Consider the following 26,096-nt stretch of genomic DNA (forward strand, 5'->3'; position numbering starts at 1 on the left):
GAGAGAGAGAGAGAGAGAGAGAGAGAGGGAGAGAGAGATCTTTTAAATTCTGAACTGCTGGAAAAACATGAAAATACTGATCTTTTAAAGGACTCTTTAAAAGGGATACATTGGGCTAGGGAGATTGCTCAGTGGTTAGAGCACTGGCTGCTCTTCCAGAGAACAGCAATTCAGTTTCTAGCATCCATGTTAGGCAACTTAAAAAATTCAGATGCAGTTCCATAGTATCTAACACCCTCTTCTGGCTTCCACTGGCATCCACATACATACACAGAGCACACTTTACACAATAAAAATACATCTTAAAATTCAATGTGTATCATGTCTTTTTGAGGAGTGAATGAAAAAAAGAAACAAACAAAACGAAACAGGTAAGGACATGCCTGGTCCCAGATTCAGCGCCAGGTGAATGAAAGAAAGAAATAAAAAGGGGAGAACGTGACTGCTCCCAGGTTTGGTAGAGGAGAAAGCTTATCACATATGTGGGAGTCCAGAGATAATATGAGTCATGTAAGAAGACAGCACAGGGAAAGGGAGAGGGGAGAGAGGGGAACCAGCCAGAAGGCCCAAAAGAGAGTAGAAGACAGGGAGCAGATTACCAAACTGGTCAGATTACAGAGCAAGGGCAGCCCAGTCCCTGGTCTGGAGAAGTTTAGGGTGGGGTGGGGTATGTCAGCCAGGAGGGCCCTGTAACAGCTAGGGACTGAGATGATAGGACAATTTTTGACGTGTCACATAGGCACCTCAGCCATCTGTCTCAAGTTTGAAACCTAACAAAGAGAATGTTAGCAAAGTTTCCACTGCTGTGATAAACTTGACTCATACAAAAGTTTTATTTTGGCTCAAAGCTTCAGATCCTGGTAGCTCCCTTCACTGTTCTTATGCCGACGGGGATGAGGTGGGGTGGGGGAGGGGTAACAACACCATGATTGAAGTGTGTGGCATAAGAACCTTGCTTATCTCATGACAGCGAGTAAATACAGAGGGGCAATAGGGCTCAGTGGGACAGAGTCCTAATAGCACCTTTCTAGGGCATGCCTGCCATGCCCTAGCTTTCTCTCTACTAGGTTCTACCTCCAGATGTTTCAAACACTTGCTGGAGTACTACCTTCTGGGAGCAAAGCTTTAACACATGAACTTTTGAGAAACATTTAGGACATTAACCAGAACAGATGGGTCATGTAAGCAATACTGTTTACATAAACAATAGCTATGAAGATACAGTGATCCTTCTGTATGTGGGGAGGGTTGCTCCGGGATTCTACTGAGGATACCATAACATGTGCATGTTCAAGTCCTTCTTGAAAGTATTTCCATATAACTGATGCACAAATTCTTATATTTCCATATGTCATTTAGATTACTTGAAATACCTAATCCAAGGTAGGGTCTGTATAAATAGTTTTATACAGATTACATAAATATAACATTAATACTATATTATCTAGGCGATCATGACAAGAAGAGAAATATGTTTGTGTTCAGTACAGGTATGATTTGGTTAAGAATGTTTCCTACCTGTATTGGTTGACTCCTGACATACAAACCCATGGAAGGATGGAGCTCTCTGGGCCCTTGGAGGTGGAGAAAACTTAAAGTCAGGGCCATCATAACACAGAATTCTTGGGGTAAATGACTTGATGTCAAAGAATGCATTGAAAATTCTTAGGCTCAGAGAGGAAGCAGATGATTAGAGCAGAGACTTAAGTACTCGGGTCAGAGAGGCCTATTTCACTTCCAGGCCAGTGACACTCCTAACCCCTGGGGAAGTGAAATCCTGGAGCACTTAGCTCCATTCTGGGCACACAGTCTGTACATGTTAAAAGCAGCTTTATAACTTAGGAGGAGAAGGATCAGCAGAGGGGAGGAAAGAGAGATAGGAGAGAGGCAAGAGGAAAGAGGGAAGAGAGAAGAGCCTGACGGTCTTAAATAATTCTCAAATTTTATTCTGGTTAAATGTACTTTCTGTTAGTAAGCTGTTAAATACAGTTTACTGTAAAACAAATCAACAAAGCATGCACACATGCATTCCGAGGCACTGGGTGGATGACATCATGCCCATCCCCCTTCCTCCACGTTATTTTCCCCTTTATGATGGTTTCAAGTCTTCTCTTTGTTTGGTCGGGATCCAGTATTAACCTACCACTTCCTTGAAGTCTTCTGGGCACTCACTAATTTATAGTAATCTCTTCTGGTTCCACCCCTGCAGCGTCATGTTCTGTATTTCCCCCTCATTTGGCACTTTGTCCTCCACTGCCTGGGGCTGTTCCCTGAAGACCCACTCTCCCAGTTCCTCTGTTCTGACAGTAAAGCCCATAAATCTTAATTATAAGGCTAGTATATGATCCTCAGTAAATCCTTGTTAAATTCAATATCTTATTTGAAACTTCTAGTGCCCCACTCCTCTCCCACAAATCCACTTGCTCTGGAGAAATCTGGTCTTGAAATGACTAACAAGTTCTAGCACCTCATCCCCAGCCTGACATTTTCAGATTATTTACATACTTCATCATTTTCCAGTGTGTACTACCAAAACAACGTTTATATTAAAAACACATTTAATCATCCAACATTTTCCCCTAAGAACTGTGCTGATAGCCAGGGGCACTGTCACACTTAGAGGAGCTGAAATAAGGAAAGGTTCCATGCTTGACCAAATGATAGACTGGGAGTGGGGTTAAGAGGAGAAATGAGGTCAGCCCAAGACAGTCTGGTGGCCTCGAAAGAGAAGCTGGTGCCACAGTCAGCACACTAGGTCCACTGGAAATACATACTTCCTCATGTGCCAGATGCAGCCAGTCATGAGCTGTGTGTTTACTTTGCTTTGAGAAGTGGCTTTGCTTCTTGTAAGTTTTTTTTTTTTTTTTTTTTTTTTTTTTTTTTTTTTTCTGGTGGAAGAAGGCCAACACATGACATAATCTGTTTGCAACACTGGGCTAGAGACAGGATTGTTCTGTGACTTGGCCCTGTCATCTCTTAACTGCTGCTGTAGAAAACAGAGAGGGACTGAAGAACAGAAAACAAAAACAGGGCTGGGAGCAACAAGGGAAAGGCAGTGCTCGGCTGTGCCTCATTCACAAGCAGCCGGCAGCACACACAGTAAGATACAGTTTAATTCCTTAACGTCACAAGGCAGGCATCCAAGTTCCAGATCATCCACAGGTGTCTGTTTTGCAGTTCACAACTTCCTGCTTTCAAAATTCCGGTAATGAGATAGTGACTGCCTCGAGCCAAAGATGAAGTAGTTACTATCAGCGTGGAAGCCCCATTACCACCCCACCCTCCAGGGGTTGTTTATTACCCATGAACTTTATTCTGTAGGTACCGATCAAGCAGCTGAGCCTTTGCCCAGTGCAAGACGACTTAGTAGAGATATGAGTTATTGTAAAGGGGGCCTTGTGCAGAGTTTATATGTAAGACAGGTAGATAACTAGACAGTGCAGTGTGTTGCACATGAAGCAAAGCAAATTGAATTGGTAGCTTTCGTTCAGGATACAAAATCAGGAAGCTGGGTGTACAGCAAGCACCAAGACTTATCCCAAACCATTTAATTCTTGTTTGTTTTCATAATGAAAATTGGGATGCTTCCAAAATCAATAGACTACCATACTGTTGATTCATAACCTAAACAGCTCCCTCTGCCTCCTTCCTAAAGTCACAATGACTGTTGAACGTGCTAGAAGGAAGCCAGTCTCACAGTGCCATGAGTTCCTCATGGCCTCTGGCAGAATTGCTTGTAGCATTGTTTAAAATCTAATCACCCTGCTTAGAATTATAATTTCAAACAATCAACAGGATCCATTTGGGCCTTCTACTGTAGTTACTGGGAACTATATGGCTTGTTTAAGTAAACATCTGTGATCCCCTTTAGCTAGATACCACAGCTAATGTGCTGTGTGAAGATTCCAGTAACTGCCACTCTTTACTGCTGGAAACTGAGCATAGGATCCTAGGGAGGGCAGAATTTTCTGCTGGTTTCAACTTGGCCGTCTGTTACTTCTGTGGATGGGGAGGGAGGAAACACTATAGTATATTTTCACTTGAACTGAGCTGCTCAGTGCCATGACGTTGAGCCTTTTGTTGTTATGATTGTTCTTTTCTCCTCAGTGTATTTTATGGTACATTTTTTAGGAACAGAGCAAAAGTGCCTTTGTATATTGACCTATCAGTTGCCCTTGTCATTTATAATGAAAGGAGAGAATGAAAACTTTAGATAACACTAGTCTTTGATATCAACTTTGGTTCTGTGGACCTGAGCAAATCAGTAAGTTACCTTGAGCTTGTATCTTCATACCTCTGAGATGGCTACACTAACTGCTAGCTTAAGATCTGTTTTCAGTGTGAAATGATTTTCATTCTTTAGCAATTATGGTGCCAATCTAATATGTGGGACACCGGGAGGAGCAGAGCAATGGGCGTCAAATGGAAAGGCTTCTTGGAGATATATCTTCAGGTTGTAGTAGCGGTCCACAATTTCTTTGAAATAAAAATGAGAACTAGTGCCGGGCGTGGTGGCGCACGCCTTTAATCCCAGCACTCGGGAGGCAGAGGCAGGCGGATTTCTGAGTTCGAGGCCAGCCTGGTCTACAAAGTGAGTGCCAGGACAGCCAGGGCTACACAGAGAAACCCTGTCTCGAAAAACCAAAAAAAAAAAAAAAATGAGAACTAGAAAGTAAATACCGCCATCACAAATTTGTTACATAAATATGGAAATTTAGGAAGGCTGCACTGAAACTTCTCTAACGCATGTTCTAGAACTCTAAAACTCCAGTCTCACTGTCTTTAAAAGTCTCTAGCAACTGGGCATGGTGGCATCTGCCTATCATGTTACCCTCAGGAGGCTGATGCTGGAATACAACAGGTTCAAAGCCAGGTCAAGATATGAGGCAGCCTGGACAAGGTGAGATCTTGTCTTAAAACCAAAAAAGATTTCTGTAAATTTCTTATAGCAGTTTAGCCTTCAGAAGCAACTGAACATTCAAGAAGCTGTGACACTGTAGGAACACAGACTTTCTTTATCCATCCAATTCTAGAAATGATATAATAATTTTTTAAATTAAAAACCCTTCTTGTCTGGGCGCATGACTTAGTGGATAACATGCTCACAGCTTAAGCATGAGGAAAGTGTGGAGCCTACAGCCCACATAAAGCCATCAGTAGCAGCATGTATCTGTAATCCTAGCATGACTTTGGCAAGATAGAAGGTGGTGACCGATAAAATACAGAGAACAGTAGGGCCAGTGATATGGGATATTGGGTAAAAGTATTGTGATGGAAACCTGATGATCAGAACCCATGGTCGAAAGGGTCAAATGACTCTTAGAAGTGGTCCTCTGACCTCCACATACGCACTGTGGCAGACATGACCACGCACATATGCAACATGCACATGTACGTGCATATACAGATGCACACATACATACACAAGTATGCATGTGTACACACACACACACACACACACACATGCCCCTGCTACTATTTCCTGTACTCTAAAGACAAGATAAGGTTGCTCACTTCAGTGCTATTTCACTATGTGCTGAACTGCAAGTTCCTTTGCACTTCTGATGCCACAGGCTCTCAGCTCTGCAGGAGGTGCCACTGTGGTGAGATGCATGGGGAGGCTGTTATGGCACACTCTGAAGAACATTGCCCCCTAGATTACAATTTTGACTTATGAACGTGTGTTATTTATTATAGAAAACCCCTCCCATTGATGTGTGCTCTGTCTTCAGAGTAAGTATTGGAGAAAGAACAAGAACATCCACAGTAACAATTTGTATTTTAGCAAACTCTTTCTGATGCTGTCTCCAAATTTGTAGAAGGAATGCAAAAGGCCAGCATTCAAGTTTGCAATGGTTGAGATATCCACAAAAGAATTTTACAACGTTCTCTAAACTGTTCTAATAAAATACACAATGATGACACACCGATGCTTGCTCCTGCCCATCCATGTCCCAGAGTTTTTTCAATGTTATTTTCCTACACAGTTACAGTTTGGTTAAAAAATAAATAAAACTATGTTGTGTATTACTTGTGACTTTATCAATCCCTTTCTTCTACTTTGCACCTATAGAGACTCTCTTCACTCACATTCCATGACTTCTACAGTCCACCTCAAAGACCACACCTCCTGAACCCACTTCTGGATTCTCTTGATCCTCCTACTAACTCTTCATGGCAGTGGTATCATTACCAACAATAAATAGAAACAACACAAGATAAAACCACCTTTGCAGTGAGAGGAGCTAGTAATTTTGTTTCAGTTTCACATACACAGCCATACTTGACTCATGAGTTTTCCACTCCACAAGAGTTTGATGGCATTACCTATTCAGTTGAAATCATTGTGGTAGTTAAACCCTGACTGTCAGACTCATTAGATTAAAAGCTGCCCAAGGAGGTCAGAAAATTACAGTGTTCAGTGTCTGTAGGGGCATTTTTCTAAGAGGATTGATTTAGAAAGAAAAGACCTTCCCTGAGTGTGGGTATACCCATCACATGGGGTGGAGATATGGATAGAATAAAATGAGAAATACCAGCTAATGAGTCCACCTAACCCCTGCTCCTGGCTGCAGGGAGAGAACTGCTCAAATTTGTGTCCTGCCTGCCAGGAAGAAATGAGAAGTCTATACAGGTGAACCAAAATAAACCTTCCTGCCTCTAAGTTGTATTCCTCAAGTATTTTGTCATGGCCATGATTGTATTGTGTACTGTGTGCAGTATTGCATGACTGCATTGTGTGCAGTATTATATGACTGTATTCTGTACAGTAAGAAAGAAGTTACTCACAGTGTGGCAAAGTGACAGTAAATCCAAGTCCTTATAAGCCACGTGAATACAAAATTACTAGCCCATGCTCTACAGTTTACTGTGCTTAACAAATCACACAAGATAACTAACATTTCATTATAATAGGGGGTTAATGTAAAATGGTGTGGTCAACTGAGTGTAGATATAAGTTGTTTTTCTAGAGTAATAGAGGTAAGGTTTGCAAGGTTGTTTTTTTTTTGTTTGTTTGTTTGTTTTGTTTTGTTTTGTTTTTGCATTTAATGCACAACTGAAACCGTACCATGAGTGGGCTTATGACTTATTTAAATTCCTCTGTCTGCTCTGTGACATGATTCCCCCCGCCCCTTATTTTTCTCAGAGAGAAAAAAAGAATGCCAAAAGTTGTTCCCTTTCCAAATGATAAGCAGTGATGGGGAATTATTGTATGATCAAGGAAGTATCTAATTATTAAGTTATTCTCTCTTGAGTTGCTGTTTTACTGCGTACTTATCAAAGTATTATAAACGTAGCATTTGAGTAACAAGCTTCAGTAAAAATAAAAATTAAAGTTTGAATACAAAATGTGTTCTGTAAGTCTCAAGATATCTGAGAGAGTAAGGAAAGGCTTAGGGAGCACCTACATAGGGAGCACCATAGGGGAGAGACTACACAGGGAGCACCTACATAGGGAAGACCACCATAGGGGAGAGACTACACAGGGAGCACCTATATAGGGAAGACCACCATAGGGGAGAGACTACACAGGGAGCACCTACATAGGGAAGACCACCATAGGGGAGAGACTACACAGGGAGCACCTACATANGAAGACCACCATAGGGGAGAGACTACACAGGGAGCACCTACATAGGGAAGACCACCATAGGGGAGAGACTACACAGGGAGCACCTACATAGGGAACATCTACAAGTGAAGAATTATGACCCCAAAGCCTTCTGGGACTGGTAGTTGCTGGAGATTGCAGATTCACTTCCCAGCCCTAGCCCCAATGGCCTACTAGTCTAAAAATGCCCAGGACTCCTGTAGTCTCAGTTTTTCAACTCAAAACAAAAATTCTAGAGAGCATTTATATTTGAAAACTTTGAAACATTTAGAAAAAACAGAATAAATGAAAGTGTCTACAAAACCCTTTTGGGTGCTGATACATAGTATGGTTCACTTTTCTTTCTGTTTGCTTTTCTAGTTTTACAATTAAAGCACCAAATCCCAGGTGAGTGGGGCTGGTTCTGCTTCGTTAAGATGAAGAAAGCAACCTTTAGGATCTTGGTCCAGGTCACACATTGAGATTGAGCCAGGTCTGTGTTTCCCAATTCTTAGTTGAGAGCTTTGCAACTCTGGTCATAGGTTCTAAAAATCCAGAAGTCCAGTTCCCTTCTTAAGAGGTTCCCTACTTATAAGATTTATGGTAATAAAGGTTTCCATTCTTCTTCTCCTCCTCCTCCTCCTCCTCTCCTTCTCTCCTTCTCTCCTTTCCCTTCTCCTCCTCCCCTCCTCCTCCTCCTTCTCCTCCTCCCCCTCCTCCTCCTCCTTTTACTTCAGAGACAGGGATTTTTTGTGTAACTCTGGATGTTCCAGAACTCGCTTTGTAGGCCAGGCTGGCCTCAAACCAGAGATCTGCTTGCCTCTGCCTCCTGAATGTTAGGAATAAAGGCATGTACCCAACTGAACTTGTCATTTTTCTCATAATCTTTCCTCAACGACCATTTTAACCCTAGATGAAAAGAACTGAAGGAACATTTTAAAAGACAAGTGATTTAGAAGGTCAGACTTTCCAACTAAGGTCTGTAAAATGATCTCATTGACCCATGATCACAAAGCCAGAGAGAATCTAGTTCAACGATGAAAATCTTAGTGCTTACATGAGAAGCAAGAGTAGTCCATGTATTTTTTATAGGAAAGGAACAAAAAGACAATAGAGTGTCCTGGGAGGTAGCAATGAAGAGAAGCATGAAACATGTATGTGCAGGGACAAGTGAGGACAGGAACTGTGATAGGTTGGGGGTTTCCGGATGCTGTATAGTGTCTATAACTGAGATGTCTACAGATGAATGTGAAAATATAATAGAAAGAACAGGGTTAGAGTGAGTTCCACAGCTGTGCACCAGAGCAGTGGAGCAAGGAGGGGGCAGACACTTAGACAATTCAGTGCTGACAGTGGAACAAAAACCACTGTAAGGCAGCAAGAGAAAACCAGCGTCAGGACTCCCAGGAGAGATAGAAGTGGACACTGGAGCAGTCTTAGAATCAGGGTTAGGCGTGCACGTGATCTCATTAATCCACACTGCTCCATGAACCCCTCTCGGTGATTTAAACAGACCCACAATTCTCTCAGAGTTTATACTTGGCTCCTATTTGCTTCTGCATGGAAACCATGCATGCCAAGCTTGGGAGAGAACACACATGCTGAGATGAAATATCAAGGACTAACAAAATGTGGTTTTGTTTTGGTAGATGTGACCTTTTTATATATTGGACTCTATTTTATCCTAAGATATTTGATTCATGTGCTTTAAAGGCATTTTTAAAAAGAAAGAGAGGGGGGGGAAGGAAGGAAGGAAGGAAGGAAGGAAGGAAGGAAGGAAGGAAGGAAGGAAGGAAGGAAGGAAGGAAAAGGAAAAAAACACCTGCTGTGGACTCTGCCCAAAGAAGAAAGTACTACATTTTAGTGTGGAAAGACAAACTTTGCAGTTGTCAAACCCAACGTTCTCATCATTTATATATCAATAAGGAAACCCTGAACCAGAGGAGGGTCTAATGAGGACTTTCTGGAGCGCATCCTCCTAAGCCTAGAGAGATACTTATCCAAGCAAATAGATAAATAGAGCAAACACAGAGATCACACTGGTTCCTAGATAAATTCTAAGATTTCTTGCTTTTGAAACTCATATGTCACAGCACAATCCATGATATTCTTCTCACTGAAGTGAGCCACAGCTAAGTGCACGCTGAAGCGTGGGCTAGCTCTACCTGCTTTGGGAACCTGCCAATCATCACTGAATCATGACATTATACCATTTTACTGAAAACTGTACATACTACACGTCATGATGACTTTGATGAGAGACATTCAACTTCTGTCTCAGACCCATACACATTTGAAAATGAACTTACTTTCCTAGACATTTCTTCAAATAATTAAAGCTTTGGTAATAACAAATTTGCAGCTATATTAAATTCAAGAAAATATGGAAATATTTTATATATTCCTGTAAAGGCTAATTAGATGGCTTCTTAGGATAAATATAGATCTTTAAACTACAATGATTAAGCAGGGCAACTGCCATTTTTACACATCTTAAACATGACTGTTCCTAATAATCTCAAAGAAAGAAAAGGACATTATTAATAATGGGAAAGTTACTGTCAGAGTATTATTACTAATGCCAGTCTGGACTGCCCACAATCTGGCTCCTGTATTTTCAGTGCATTGATGCTGCCCTGCTCACTTCAGCACTGTACTTTACAGAAAATATTTGAGCTCTCATTATAAACTGGCTTTGTGTTAAGAGGGTTTGTTAAACTGCATGCTTAGGTTCCAAGCATGTTTGAGAAAGGCAAAACACATCTTCAACTTAGGGTGTTTTCCACTTCTGTGGGATTATCTCGGGTGTGACTCCATTATGAATTGAGGGGGAGTGCCTGTACTCTTATACAACGACAAAGAAGCTGACTTTGCAGAAGCAGAAACTCTTGAGAAACATCTACACTGGGGATGAGGGATGCAAGCGGGCATCTCCATGGTTTCGTTTTATAGCAATTCTTCACAAATGTTGATGACTTAAAAGTAGCCGCATGTAATGGCTAGAACCACGATGCTACAATCTACGTAGGAAGATGATAGCCTACCCCCACTGAGACAGGATCACACCATGCATAACCAGTTTGCCAGAATCTCAAGAGATACAGTATTCGACTACTTTTGGAGGAAAAATTGTGGGCAGATATTCAGTTGTATTGTGCCTGCCTATCAAGTGTCCTGAAACACTTCAGCACACATAGATTCCATTAAGAATGACCTTTTAGTGGATAATCACTCTGGCAATCACTTAATGAGGATATGAAACTCTAGCTTCTGCTGATCTCTTCTACTCTGGCCTTTAGACCTTGCTAGTGCCAGAGGCAGAGGTGGACATCCATGATAAACTGTAAGTCCGCAGAACAGAATGCCACTACAGGATCAACAGCAGGCAGCATATACACACTGGGGCTAGAAGGCAGGGAAACAAGGCGGCAAGAACAGGGGCTGCTCCAATTCTAAACCCTCACTTCAAAAAGACCAGCTACATCTGGAACAGTTCCTCTTTGCGCTGAACAGTGGAGTGATTGTCACTTCATGTCCTGTCTAGTCCTTGGCCTATTGCAAGTATACTAAGTCGTTGCTTTCTCACTTCATTGGCCAATTAAGTAAACAGAAATAAAACTAGAATTCTAGCATTTTCCTAGAAACATCAGCTCTCCTCTGCATTTGCTGTAATGACATTATCAACAGATAGTTATAGAAAAACAGTATTATGTCAAGAGACCAGAAAAGAATGGAATTTGAGCATCACTGAATGTTTGGCAGCAGCCTTGGCCTCTCTCTTTACCTCAGTGAATGATGCCTTGGGGTATTTTCAGCCAGGTCTTCTCCTAGACATGAATAACTCTGAGCCATCAGCTCTAGTGCTTGGGTTTTTATAGCCCTGCCTTAGCCTCTAAGTGTCTCATATCCTTCTATCTAGTGAGGTCTATCTTTTTCTATTTGTATTACTCAAGGTTGAACCTATGGACTCCTGTGTTCTAGGCACACACTCGCTATAGCACCAGCATAAGTTCTGTTTTACATTTACATTATGAAGGTAGAATTAGTTGGGTAAAAGGCAGTTAGCAGTTAAAAGCATTAGCCCTGTAGAATGGGAAAACTAGTGAGGTGGGAGAGAATATGGGTGTTGCCATGGATGTAAGGACACACATTAATTTCACCTCCTCTCTTGGGGCTTCTTCCTGAATATGGGAGCAGAAGTCATACTCACTTCTGCACTTTCTTTTTTAATATTTATTTTTATTACTCTTGATCATGTGTGTACATGAGTGCAGGTACCCATGGAGGGCAGAGGCATTGGATTCCTTAAAGTTACAGTTAAAGATAGTTGTGAGCTGCCTGTATCATACAGGTCCTGAGACGTGAGTTCTGATCCTCTGGAAGAGCAGCAAGTGCTCTTAACCATGAAGCCACCTCTGCAGTCCCATTAACCTTTTCTTAATAAGTGCTTTCAAATGTCCTGAGTGGGAAACAGAAACTTTACTCACTAACTTGACTTGTTGCTTAAGGCTACTTCTATTAAGACAAGTTAAGTTATAGAATTAAGGAAACAAATGATATAAAGTTTCAGGGACATTTCACTATGAATGACAATTGTATTGAGGACTCAATGATGTTATCATTGCTGTTATAACATTAATTGAGGTATGCGATGACCAAGGAGTCCAGATGACATTGGATCCCCTAGAGCTCGAGGTAGAGGCAGCTGGGAGCTGCCTGACATGGGTGCTATGAACCAAACTTAAGTTCTCTAAAGGGCAGGAGAGATGCTGAGCCATCTCTCCATATATTGTTGTTAGTAATCTTAGCATTCACTTTGTTTCTAGAAGGCAAAGTACTATGTCTTTGCTTTATTATGCTTTATTCAAGTAACTAACATGGAAACAAAATGCAACAGTCTTAAGACAAGAGATGGAATTGGGGGTTTATGTGTTTTAAAGAAACCCATTATAGTCAATAATTAATGTATGCTAGCTGTGGGGGTTTGAATGTGCTTGGCCCATGGGAGGTGCTACCATTAGGGAGCGTGGCCTTGTTGGAGAAAGTGCATCACCATGGGGGGTATGCTTTGAGGTCTCCTAGTGCTCAAGCTCTGCCCACTCTAGGAGATAGTCTTTCCTGGTTGCAGTTGCATCAAGATGCAGAACACTCAGCTCCTTCTCCAGTACCATATGTGCCTGGATGCTGCCATGCTTCCTGACAAGCTGATAATAGACCTCTGAAAATGTAAGCCAACCCCAAATAAATATTGTTCTTCGTAAAAGTTGCCTTGGTCATGATGCCACTTCACAACAATAATACCCAAATTAAGACAGAAGTAAAAATTATCTTTTTAAAAATAAGAAAAATCTGTAACAAAGTAGTTCTCCTACAAGCCTATTCTAACCTGAAAACAGTTTAAGTCAGAATGTGTTCACTACACAGATTGACATAGTAGCTCAGCAGCATGGTGCCCATGAAGTGGGCACATCATTTGCCTTGGAGACAGCGTGGGGCTCAACCCCCAGGAAGGCTAACTCCATCTCCTAGCAGCCATGGTTATTTGCCTAGGGTTAAGACCCTGGAAAATCCCCTTTCACGTTAATATGCCCATCGGCTCTGCAATTGTTCTCCTGTTATTTGTGCAGCCATTTCCAGGACAGACTCTCCCACAGCTGATCTCCTGGTACTATGACTCTTACAGCTCTTCCTGCCCCCTCTTCCGTGATGTTCCTTAAATCACAGTTACAGGAACTGTAATGTAAGTGGGGCTGGGCTTTCCTTTGTTTGTCAAGCTCTGCATTGTGTTGAGTTGTGGTTTTCTGTGATGGTTTCCATTTGCTGTAATGGCAGGCTTTGTTGATGAGGAGAGAGAGCAAAACTTTTCTATGAGAAGTGGCTTACGCTCAGAGAGACGTTTATTTATTCTTATTGCATGTGTACATATGATGTGAGTGTGAAGTGTGGGTGTGCCTGTGCCACGGCATGCCTATGGAGGTCAGAGTACATCTTTGGAAGTAGATTCTCTCCTTCCATTGTCAACTCCTGGGACTGAACTCAGCTCTAGGCTTTTACTTGCTCAGACATTTTGATGTGGTCATTTTGTGGTCAATACATTTTTAAATATAAATTTGTGATTGATCTAGATTGATTCTAAGGTCTTATCCAGTTTATTGAATTTTGGTGATATACAAGGCATAAAGTGTACCTCACCTGCTGACTACATGATATTGCATGTACAAATATCCTTGGATTACAGTTCAGTTAGGGTACATGTCTTAACAGTAGTCACTAAATATCCAATGAATTGCAGTGGCTTTTAGTAGCTCCTCTTATTAATATGCATTTAGTTTCGCTTAAAAATTTATGAGATTTCTTTGAACTGAATCCATTTAGACTTTTGCCGATGGCTCTGAAGGAGTAGACAGTATTAGACTAATGTCAGTGAATAGAATCATGCAAGCTGGGGAAATATTTTTAGACATGTATATACTATGACAAAACGGTGGATGGAAGGCATTGGAGAACAGTGAAAATAGCTGGTACTTGAGAGGCCAAACCCTACGGACAAGGAAGCCCATTAAGAGGGGCACCCTGTGCTTGCTTTTGCATTTGTTTTTGTTCTTCTAGGGATGTTGCAGTTCTCAGTCAGACTCTTCTTGGCTCTGAACCATGCACCAAACATTCTCCTCCAAACAGGGAAGTTCAAATCTACCAAGAAACCTGGACTAGACATAAAAAGAGAAATTTCCAGATAAAAAGAGAACTACATTGCCATTTGACACTGCTAAAGCCACTTGTGCCTGAAGTGGAGGGCTAGGATACTGGACAGAAAGCAGCTACCTGGAAGGTTAAGAATTCAAGACTCTCAAAGGACTGAGAAGTGAAGAGATGACAACCAGGGACTGCAGGGAGGAATGGTTTCCAGAAGAGACAAAAAGACTTTCATCTGAGTTTTCATCCAGACTTTCATCTGGAGTTTCTCCAGAGATGCCATAACTAGGTTAACCTTCACAAAGCCTGAAGACAGTTTCTACTGATTAAGTTAGATCAGGATCAGCCCACACCTTCCAAAGGAAAACTAAGTTCTACTGTGATGAAGAAATACAAACATTTCTTTCCAGAGATTGCATGTTGGCTGCCTGCTGTGGGCTGTGGGAATTTACACTGCAAAAGTCTTTGCTTGAGCCTGTGTTTGCTTTAACCATTTGCATTTCAATGATGTTGAGGTGAAGGTTCTACTTCTAGCTTGTTCTTCCTCTTTACCTACAGTCTCAGCACAAGACCTTGTCAGCCTTATAAATCACTTGCTTGAATCTTAAGGCACAGACAGTGACTCACAAGAGCTCTGTGTCAGATGCCAAGGATGGATAGACCTATGGGGTCTGGGAGAAGGGTCAGGGGAGAGCCAGTCCTCCAACAGGAGACTTGAACACCATGATTGTAAGCCCATCACTCTGGCCCCAAGAGACAAACCTTTCCATTCACTGACTAATTTATAGTATTTTACATTTATAAAAATTACATTGTTTGTAAAAAAATATACATCTATATATATACATACCTATACATACATATATATATATACACACATATATATACATATATATAGTCATATATATGTATATATATATATATGTATATATATATATATATATATATATAGTCACACAATGCTTTCACAAGAACACAACTAGGTCTAGAGTCAGCACCTGTTTAAGAAAATAGACAACTAGAACTTAGAGCTCAGACATGTCAAATTGATGAATAGAATTAAGGTTGCAGGGCTAGGGTACATGACTCAGCAGTAGAAAATTTGCCAAGGCTGCCTAAAGCCCTAGGTTTGAGCCTAAGCACCCAGTGATGGGGGCAGAACTGAGTTTGACTGACAGTTTTATGCTCATTCTAGGGAACCTGACAGTCAAACATTAAATGTTACTGAAAAATGTGTATAGACAAGTATTTATATAAAAAACAGCCTTCCCCACACTAGAATTTGAACAATATAAAAATAATAAAATTTTAGACACTTATTTATTAAAAGTAAGAAAAAGAGAGCTGGAGAGATGGCTCAGCGATTCAGAGCACTGACTGCTCTTCCAGAGGTCCTGAGTTCAATTCCCAGCAACCACATGGTGGCTCACAACCATCTATTGTGAGATCCAATGCCCTCTTTTGGTGTCCGAAGACAGCTACAGTGTACTCAGATAAATAAAATAAATAAATATTAAAAAAATAAGTTAAAGAATCTGACTGACTATATATAAACCAGTCATTATTGTTTGTTCTGCTTTAAAAAAAACCAAAACATACAAACAAAAGAAAACCCCAAACAACAACAAAGCCAACCAACCAAACAAACAAACAAGCGAACCAGTTTTAAAAGAGACATTTGCATCTTGGTTACTGCAAATCTGGTAGGCTTGCGTTTGGGGTGTCCCAGTATGCTAGGTGCTTTTTCAGGTAAACACTCATGGTCCATGCTATACTTTTAGTCAGTTTAAACAGTGCATATAAAGGACCAAGGATTAAAAAGGCAGGAACAAAGAAACTAAAGCAGAGGATGGAGATGGGTAGAGGCATGAGGTCCTCGTTTCAGGAAGGACAGTCTATGTGGCCACAGGTGACCCAGATCCTACACCACCACTGGAAGTTCTTGCTGGCAGATCAGACACAAACGCTCATGCTGGGAAAACCAAGTTCCAGCCAGAGAGTAAACCCTGGAGTGCTCTGAGAGGTGTTGTTCATTGTCAAAAGAAAGAAGAAGTTCCCATAAACAGACATTTCACCACACCATATGGTATCAAACCCTGGAGAGCTTGGTGAGAAGTAAGGGAGGAACATTAAAATACACCTGCTCCTCTCAGCTTCTGTTTATTTATTTGAAAAGTTACGGTGACCTTCAGGTAGCTATGAAGAGTGCATCAGGCACTCATTAGACTCTCTGAATCTTACTCTACAAAACAAATGTAGTTCTTTCTTTTGCCCCTCCCCGAGTGAACTTGACATAGCTCTGGGATAAATCAGTAAAGAGTCCCAGTCTCCCTGGCTTCTACATGTTTATCCCAGGGTTTTCTGGGAAGGCTGCCTTTTCACTCTTCATGAATAGTTCATGTGCTAAGTCTCTAATGGAAACAAAGTGACATGTCTTATTACTGTTGGCTTTTTGGCTTTTGGAAGGCACTGGTGAAGGGAGTGCCTTGAAACAATTAGTTCTCTGTAACTGATTATTTTTATTTTAACAATGCCCATTTCCCAAGAGCTGTTTATCCTCCAAAGAAAACAGCTATGACTAAATGTGTATTGTATCTAAGCAGACACCTGCAGTGAACTACACTGGATGCTAAGTGGGAATTCCAAATGGAGAATGGAGAAGCATTTGATTTTGTAGTCTATTAGTTAATTTTTCCCCATCCAGTGAAATTTAGACAGTGCAAGAAACATAGAAGAAAAGCTTAAATAAATGGTATATATCAGACTGATTCTGACTGGTTCTGTAGACAGAACCATATTGTAGAAGCCAGTAGCTGCAGTGACTTGCAATATTTAGTGATAACCAAGGTGTGGCATTGTCCAAGCCAAGTGGTGCAATGTCTTGTGCAGGAGAAGCATCACGGGGTTCTAGCTTAAGCATTAGCCTTCTTGTGGCTGAAATCTGGAGATGTTTAGGAGATGTATGGAAGCATGGAATAGATTCAGTGGGTTTATACAGTAATATTTCAGCATTTTAATGATTGATGAGGTTCTACTTATGCCTCCCAGCCACGAATTAGCCTGGTAATTATTTCCCTCATTGTTAAACAAATTTGGATGTACTTTGGCTTAAGTAATTTAAAAAAGCAGATCTATAAATAGTAGCCTGAATCCACTAACAAATGACAAACTCATGATGGAGGGATGACTCACAGGTTAAGAGCACATACAGGGTCTGAGTTCAGTTCCCAGCATCCCTACTGGGTGGCTCACAACTGCCTATAACTCCACAGGCTTTGAACTTCTCCACACAATGGCCTTGCTGCCCAGGTAGAGAATAGAGAATGTTACAAGTCCTGTCTCTCAGCTGCAGCAGTCTCTCCACCACTGAGTTTTCTCCAGCTAGCAGGGCTTCTCAGAGAATCCCTCCATTCTGGTCTTCATGCCTCAGTCTGATCTTATACAAGAGCCTGTTTTTGGTTGTCAGTCTTTCCCTTTCTGGTTCTTTCCACAAAGCTCAATATTTTCTGTGTGAACCAGCCTCATCTCAAACTATAATCTTTTTGTTTTGTGTTTGCCTTTTTTTTTTTAACATTCTCCATTAAAACCGTGGCCTTTAATCCATAAATTCTGGATCACTCAAAAACTTTTCAGACATGTAAATTTTCAGAGTGCACTCAGATATTGTAACAGCAACTCCAGCAGTGAGGCCAAATGCTCTGTCTATTGAGAGTCTCCTTCACACAATGGATGGACCCTGAATGCAGACAGGGTATGGAGCCACCTATGAAGTCACATTGCTTCTACGTTCTCTTCCTGTTGTCTTTTTCACAGCCATGGAGTAGGTACCACTTCTTGTTTAAGCTCTTTTTTTCTATAGACTCCAAACTCGTAGCCTGGTTCTCTGCTGTGCTTCCTTCCACTAGCATCTCCACACACCCAGTCAAAAACTTTGCTGTAACTACCAGTGTCTCCAAAACCTCGCCAGCACTGCACCTTCTCAGAGATGTCTCCACATCATCACAGGGAGGCACCTACCAGTCAACTCAGGGATTTCTCAATGATGCTCCTCCCCTGCCCGCTACATTCTCATACTCAATCACTGAAAAAACCTCAACAGTTCTAAAACCTGTCACTGTCCCCACCTCAGCATTGTCCTAATACTCATAGTTCTGGTGACAGCAGCCTGCATGCTCACTGTGGCTCTTTTCAGTATTCTAAATAGTTCCAGTCATTCTCTGAAAGGGTAAGCACCCTCATATGAATATGCCACCTGTTATGAATGGCTCTGTGTTGCTTGTATTTTTATGTTAATTCTGCTCTCCCAGGAGATGCTGTCTAGAACTAGGAATGAGTCAAGAACTCAGGTACCTTCTTGTGAACAAATCCCCTAATGAATAAAGGAGTCTATCACTGGGCAAGTAGGCAGGACTTCCTGGATGGACAGTGGAAGAGAGGAAGCAGGAGAGAGTTAGGTCCTTTTGGAACAGGGACAGCATATGGGTAAGATGTAACTGCTAGAGTTTCCCCTTATCAGGACGGATCCTCAAAGATTCGCCAACGGAGCAATCGGATTTTAATAAGGCTTTCAAGATTAGGTTTTAGTTGTTGCACCCAGAGTCTGAGTTGCCATTGTTTCTGAACTAAGATTGTGTTGTGTTTCCCTTCACATGGCTGCTTGTCTAGGTTCAAGAGAGAAAGGCATGGTGGCAGAGCATGAGTTTGCCTGATGTGTGCCACAAAGGTCGTGAAAGATTTGAAGCACGGGGCTGGCATGGTAACTACCCGACAGCGGGAACCTAGTGAGCTGGGTGGAGATATTTCAGGAACTCCAGGCCAGAGAGTTTCCATGAAATAAAACAGTTTGCCCATTGCTTGTCAGTGCATGGCCAGCCAGGCTGCCAAGGCAGAGGCACAAGTGTGGAAACATGCAGGTTCTTTTTGTAATATTTCCCATAACAGCCACCACATCTAAAGGGAGAAAAAGATAAAAATTGACAATAAAATCCATCAAGGCAAAACAACCAAAACACCCAAGACTTCATATTTGGTTAGGCTGATGGTGAGCATCTCAAGGGTACGGGAGCTGGTATTTGTGTCAACCTGCACTTTCTGTCTCCTCTTTTCATCCCATCAACCATTTTCTTCATCTAGACAACACTAACCACTCTTCTTGTATACAGCCTCAGCTAACCTTGCTTTCTCAGCCCGAAATAGCCCGTTGTCAGCCACACATTCTTCATTTGTCTAACAAGCAGAAGGGGTGTTATGGATTCAGTTACAAGCAATAAAATGTACCACATATAATATGAAGTCATATACTCTACATGAAAGGTTTCTTCTCAGAGCTTGAAAAAAAAAACCACCATCTACGCGTTACCTTGTAAGTCAGAAGTTCAAGTTTTCAATGTTTTTCAATTTTTAAAGGTCTGCAGCAAATATTAAAGATCTGCACCACACCTGTGTACCATAGGGAAGCTGCCAAGTAAAATACATGTGCAAGTCTTGTGTAACAGTTTTCTCCGAGATCAAAACACTCCACCCTGCTTGTGAGCTGCTTAAACAGGGAGCTAAACAACTAAAAATTAGCTTCAGGAAGTACCTGAAACTGACTAGATTCACTAGGCCCTTCGCTGCCAGTGTAAACAGAGCCCAGTTACTAAGAAGACTCTCAGACAAGACCAGCTTCCAGGAAGAAGCAAAAGCCAGCTGATCTGCTTAAAAGAGGTTTAGGGCAGCTGAGGCACCTGAGAACAGTCTCCTACCTGTTGGTTGAGCTACCTGCAGACTGTGCAGTGTACTTCAGAATCCCTGCTATTGTGATCTGACACCCATGCTAGAGTAGACCTTGCTGATGCAGCTGTGTTTTGAGTTGTTTCTGCTCCTGTCAAAACCCCTTACCTATATCCTTTAAGTGACCCCAGTGAAACTCATTGGTTCACCAAATTGGACTTTGGTGGTATCTATCCTTTGGTCTGTCAAGGCTCCCTATCTGGGGTGTGTTTCATCTCCCCAGGAAAATTTTGTCACACAACAGCAAGCTATCAGTATGGACCTTGATCTTAATTCTGCTAGAACTTAGGTATTTAAAGTTGGCCTAACTTCCTACCTTTCCACTTAGAGTACATACTGGTACAGGCAGAGGGAAATGGTCCTTCAGCCTTCACAATACTTGGTGTAAATGTCACCAGCTGTGGCATATCTTATAGCTGATGGTTTACTCATTTCAATCATTGGTCCTACAGTAGTGTGGCAGTCTTCTCTAGGTATTGACAGTACCAGTGAACTTCCACTGTGCCTATGCAGAGGTGCCCATGTACTCTCTAGATTCAAACTTTTAGGTCACTTTGTAGTTTCCCCTTCCTAACCAGATAATGTACTTTGATCAAATGTCATCATGTACCTTGTATTCTGTTTAAAGAATGTGTCTCCCCCTCCTCTTCTCTTCTGCTTTTAAGACTAGGTAGTGACCCATAGACCTCCTGTGTGCTATGTAAATGCTCTACCACTGAATCATATCTCAGCTGCATGATTCTAAGCATGTGTATTTATGCACATATCCATTTTATAAGACAATAAACAAATAATGAGTATGTAAAAGCAGTTTTGGTAATTTTATTGAACTATTTTAGTCTGAGACTTTTTTTCACGTTGGAAAATAAGAAAAAAATGTGTTCATTTGTTTCATTTGATAATTTTAGAATGCAACATCTTCCCATTTCACAAAAGCTCTGAAAATCAGTTTTCATTTTTTGTTATAGCTATAGCCCTCAGTTATAAAACTTAAACATATTTTTCAAATTAATTTAAACTTGCTATTATTGGACTTGAGAAGGGGTCAAATATAACTTTTAGTCACTGAAATTTTCTTATATCTAAACATTAAGAGGAAATTGCTTAACCATCAATTTACTGTTCAATTGAACTAATGTGTAGATACACATGCCCCATGTATGTGGATTGTTTCTCCATCGTTACCATCTGATTAAAACTATCCATAAAGAAACACAGTTTTGCAGTTACTCAATATTGCTGAAAATAAACTAGTAAATACTTTCCCTTTTTATGTGTGCATGATAAGAAAGTTGGAATTTCTGCCAAATTCAAATGTTAAATATTTAACTCCTACCATATTACTCTAAAATGTTGTATGCCATTGTGCACACAAACTCAACTTTATGTAGACTCTTACGTTTTGAGCATTGACACTTGGTGCTTTGCATTCATTAAATGTGTATTGCCTGTAAGGCTTGGCTTACCTGCAGACTATTGAAAATGACAAAGAGAACCAACATCCAGAAGTGTCTGTAGGCCATATGCAGTCCTCCCCAAAGCCATGTCACAGAAATCAGGGCGAAGAGATATAAAATCAGAGGAATTTCTGGAAATCACAAAGAAGACAAGGAAAGATGTTCAGAATATTGCATGATTAATCACATGTAAACACAGTATTAGTTTGGACTCCTTCTCATGGTAGATGGTCTATACCCTAATACCCATCCAGGAAACAACCTTGGAAATCCTTCCTTTTCCTGTGTGGAGGAGGGAAGGCATTGTGCGGAGCCACATAGTTCTGGGTTTTCATATGGGTCTGCTTGCCACTTGGGGAAAGAGAAGGAAGACATTTGTCCCTGCCTAGGCTACCACCTGCTGGACTGTGTGGGAAGTCGCAGGAACAAGCACAAAGATTCCCAAATTTCTTGAGGTAGCCCTGTGCTCTACAGTAAGCATACTCCAACATGGCATTAAAATCATGACGTTTAAAGTTCTTTGCATGATACTCAGCTTTTATTTCCTTGAGAAGATAATAAAATGTATTGTGACTGTTCCAAGTGGAGATGAAGTGACTGACTCAGTTGCCATCAGGGGACGTGTGTTCTACCCATCATGCTCTTGTGCAGTTGTCCTGATGGTTTCCATACTAAGTACCCTGCACAATGGGTCCATTGTGTCACGGGAGCTATAAGTTGATTTTTATTATTTTTTGTGTATGTGTGTTTGCCTGAATGTTTTGTATGACCTGCTGAAGCCAGAAGAGGGTGTCAGATGCTGTGAAACAAGTTACAGACAGTGGTGAGTCAACTGGTGTGTGCTGGGAATTGAATCTGGGTCCCCTGAAAGGGCAGCAGTGCTCTCAACCACAGATCTATCTCTCTCTCCAGCTTCTCTAACAGTGATTCTGGGTCACAGGACCATGGTCATTCCCACTTGTCTCTGATTTAGTGAGGGAATGCTATTAGAGTTTTCAGATGTCTTTACAGAAAAGATTTTAATAGTGATATCACAATCTATGTGTACTTTAGAAAATTAATGAAATCTTAAAGCAGTCATACATAAATATATTTTCATGATATTGAAATGCATGAGGATAGACTACTGCAGGAACTCCCAGGAGAGTCCTGATCATCCATGAGCAGCACTTAAAAATCCTCACACACTCTGGGGATTTGAGTAGTTAGATATGACTTTAGCAATTAAAAAATTTTATTTTGTTCTGAAACAACCGCAAAAATGCAGATTAGATGTAATGTCAGTATGGCTACAGGACTTTGTGGTCTTAAAAATTTACCTGGAAGTTGTCAACTGCATCTTCTTTACTCTGTAAATACTACATTTTGTATTTTCTACAAAGATATACTGTTTTATAGACAGTTTCAAAAATGAAGAAAGCAACACTGAAACACCCTCAAGTTCCGTTTGGTTATTATTTTTAAATTTTAATTTATTATTTTGTATGAATGAATTTTTGTGTGTATGTATGTGTCTATGTATTATATATACATGATATGTAGGATGTATGTGTATGTTTGTAAGTATGTATGTACATATGTATTGAATATAGTATGTATGTATGTATATATGTATGCATGCATTTTGCTTGTGTGCCTGAGTGAGGGCAACTGCATTCCACAGCATGTGTGTTAGCCAGAGGACAACTTTCAGGAACTGATTTTGTCCTTTCACAGTGGATTCTGGGTTTCAAACTCAGGCCATCATGCCTGCATGACAAACACTTTTACCCACTGAGCGATCTCACAAACACCATTCAGTTATTCTAACAATTTCCTCTGTCCAGTGAGAGCCAGAGTTGCATTGTTGGCATCTCTGTATTCCTTTGAACCCAAATGGTTGAGATCTTTGACTCTGACATACTGATTTATTACAGGCAGTTTCTCTTGTAGAGTACTGTGCTGGTTAGCTTTACATTTCAGCTTGACTCAATTTAGAATCACCTGAGGAAGAGGTTGTTAGTGAGAGATCATTGCTATTGGGTTGCCCTGTGTTCATAACTACAGGGATTGCCTTGATTGCTAATGTTAATTGATGTGAAGAAGACCCAGTCCACTCTTGGTGGTTCCATTCCCTAGGCAAGGGACCTGGATTGTATAAGGGTAGGAAAATCAAACTGAACACAGGCAAACAAGTAAGCAGGTATACATGTGGCTGTGAGGTGACCAGCTGTCATATGTTCCAGCCACCTTGATTTCTTTTCTCTTGAACTAACTGTGAGAAAAAAAAAATAACCAAAAACCAAAAACCAACCAACCAACCAAACAAACAAAAAACCCCTTTCTCCCCTTGCAGTTGCTTTAGTTAGAGCATTTTATCATAGGAACAGGACTGAAACTAGAACAAGTACTCTAAAATTTGAGTTTATTTGATTTTTTCATGTTGACATTTGGAATGTAAATGTAGACAACACGTGATAATGGATATTTTAACCTAGAAACTCAGTTTGTCCGGGTAATGAAGATACTCATTCTGGTCACTTGGGTATGGGATTGCATAGATTTTCCATTAAAATTAGCCTTCTTAACAGTGGAAACCTTTGTAAATAACAAGTATCTTGTGTGGCACACCTTAGAGACTATATAAATATCTTTTTTCCACTACCAAATGTTTAGTCACTTTTATAGTTTGGACTGAGACATTCCTACTACATTTAGAAGAGTATTATTCATTAATATTTATCTTATTTTGATGCTCAGTTGCCCATAGCTGGAGTCCTTACTTGTGGCTTCCATGTCGTTTCCTTTCTCTACAATTCTATTGGCACTTGCCCAAGATGTTTCAGACATTCTCTACTCTGGTTCCAGGTTCTTTTAGGAGAGAATTTGAATGATCTGTATGACATACAGGTGGACATGGTCACTTGCTTTTGGTACTCCTAGGGGGTCTCAATAGCCAGCAACTGTCACACACACACACACACACACACACACACACACACACACACACCTGCTCCCAATAGCATATGCACTGACTCAAGTTTAATGTAATTTCTTGTTATACAAAATATTTGTTGATTATGAAGGTTTTCTCTTGGTAGAGGGTAATTTAAGATTAATTTCATGATTCAATGATATTGCTTCTACTGGTTCTTAGAGGATACATTCTCAGATATATGTATGAAAATGTGCACTGTATCCTGTTTTTTATGTCACCTGTTAATGATAATGTTGACAATATTTGCCTTTTCACTTGATGGCTTCTATTTGGCACATTAACATTGCCAGCTTCACTATTCTTGCTCTTCGGAGCTACCATTAAGTGTTATCTGTACCCAAGAAATACAATACTTGAGCAGTCAACCTGAAAGCTGACTGATAGCTTCTTAAGTGGCTAATAAATAGGCAGTTTATTATATATAGTGTAGATATATGTACAGTGTGGATATCCATACAGTGTAGATTCATATAGAGTATGGATACATGTACAATATGGATGTACATACAGTGTGGATATATGTACAATGTGAATGTACATACGGGGTAGATACACATATGGTATGGATGTACATACAGTGTAGATACACATACAGTGTTGATAGATGTACAGTATGGATATATATGCAGTGTTGTTGTGAATAGTCCTTGTGCTGTTTGTATTTTGATGCTAATTCCACTTTCCCAGGAGGGGGTTGCAGATGACAAGTGAATCATGTACACAGGTGACTTCTTGTGAACCTTCTCCCCACCTTAACTTGTAAAATAAATGCTAGAGCTGGTGACTGGGCAGTGGAAGGGAAGCTGGAGCTAACAAGTTTGGGGGAGAAGGAAGAGAGGGGAGAGGAAATATGATGAGGAGAAGAAGGAAGAAAGATGGAGAAAGAGGGAGATGATCCAGATTCGCATGGCTTTAAATAGCCACAGGTAGCTATGAATATCTCAGAAGGGATGGGTAATTACAGGACAATTTGTTTTATCTAGGTGGGAGATTTAAATCAATATCAATTGGCTCTGAGTTCATTGTGTGGGCATTTTGTGGGGTGAGGATTTATCAATATAATTCTGACTCACATATTACAAGCCTCTAGAGATTTGATTTTACTGGGTTACTGGGTTTTGGGACCCCTGAGCACAGGGGCTAGATGGCTGGGAATGTGAGCAGAATCTGCAACAGGGGACCATGAGATGTGCGGTCGCTTCTTGGTGCTAGTCATGGAGGCAACGGGGTTGCCAGGGCCGAGGGTAGCAGTTGATAGCTTAGAAGATCTAATTTTTTAAATATTTCCTGCAACACAGTGTGGATGTATGCAGTTTGGATGTACACAGTGTGGATGTACATACACTGTGGATATATGTCCAGTGTAGACACACTGGACAATGTGGTGATTGTGTCTCAGTCTGCACAGAACATTATGGCACAAGCTGTAATTGCTACTCAACATGATGTGTAATTAAAATTCGTGAATTGGCTCTCTTCAGGTCTGACCAGCACCTGGGTAGCTAGAGCTCAGGGTCGGCTGACACCCGCCAGCTACCCACGACACCCGCCACAGGATTTTGAGACTTCTGGTGAGTGGTACACAGCTTCTGCTCCAGTCCAATCG

The 26,096-nt window shown here is 40.9% G+C and overlaps 1 protein-coding gene across 1 annotated transcript in view; it reads right to left on the bottom strand.

The window, feature by feature from the left end:
- Nucleotides 1-26,096, bottom strand: part of Adgrv1 (adhesion G protein-coupled receptor V1) — a 497,830-nt gene that overhangs the window by 38,564 nt on the left and 433,170 nt on the right. Inside the window, exon 87 of the mRNA XM_021180004.1 lies at nucleotides 21,523-21,644. Coding sequence (XP_021035663.1) covers nucleotides 21,523-21,644 — 122 coding nt within the window. The remainder of the gene's footprint in view (nucleotides 1-21,522; nucleotides 21,645-26,096) is intronic.

The sequence above is a fragment of the Mus caroli genome, chromosome 13 (assembly GCF_900094665.2).
Source record: "Mus caroli chromosome 13, CAROLI_EIJ_v1.1, whole genome shotgun sequence".
In the NCBI taxonomy this organism is placed as follows: Eukaryota; Metazoa; Chordata; class Mammalia; order Rodentia; family Muridae; genus Mus; species Mus caroli.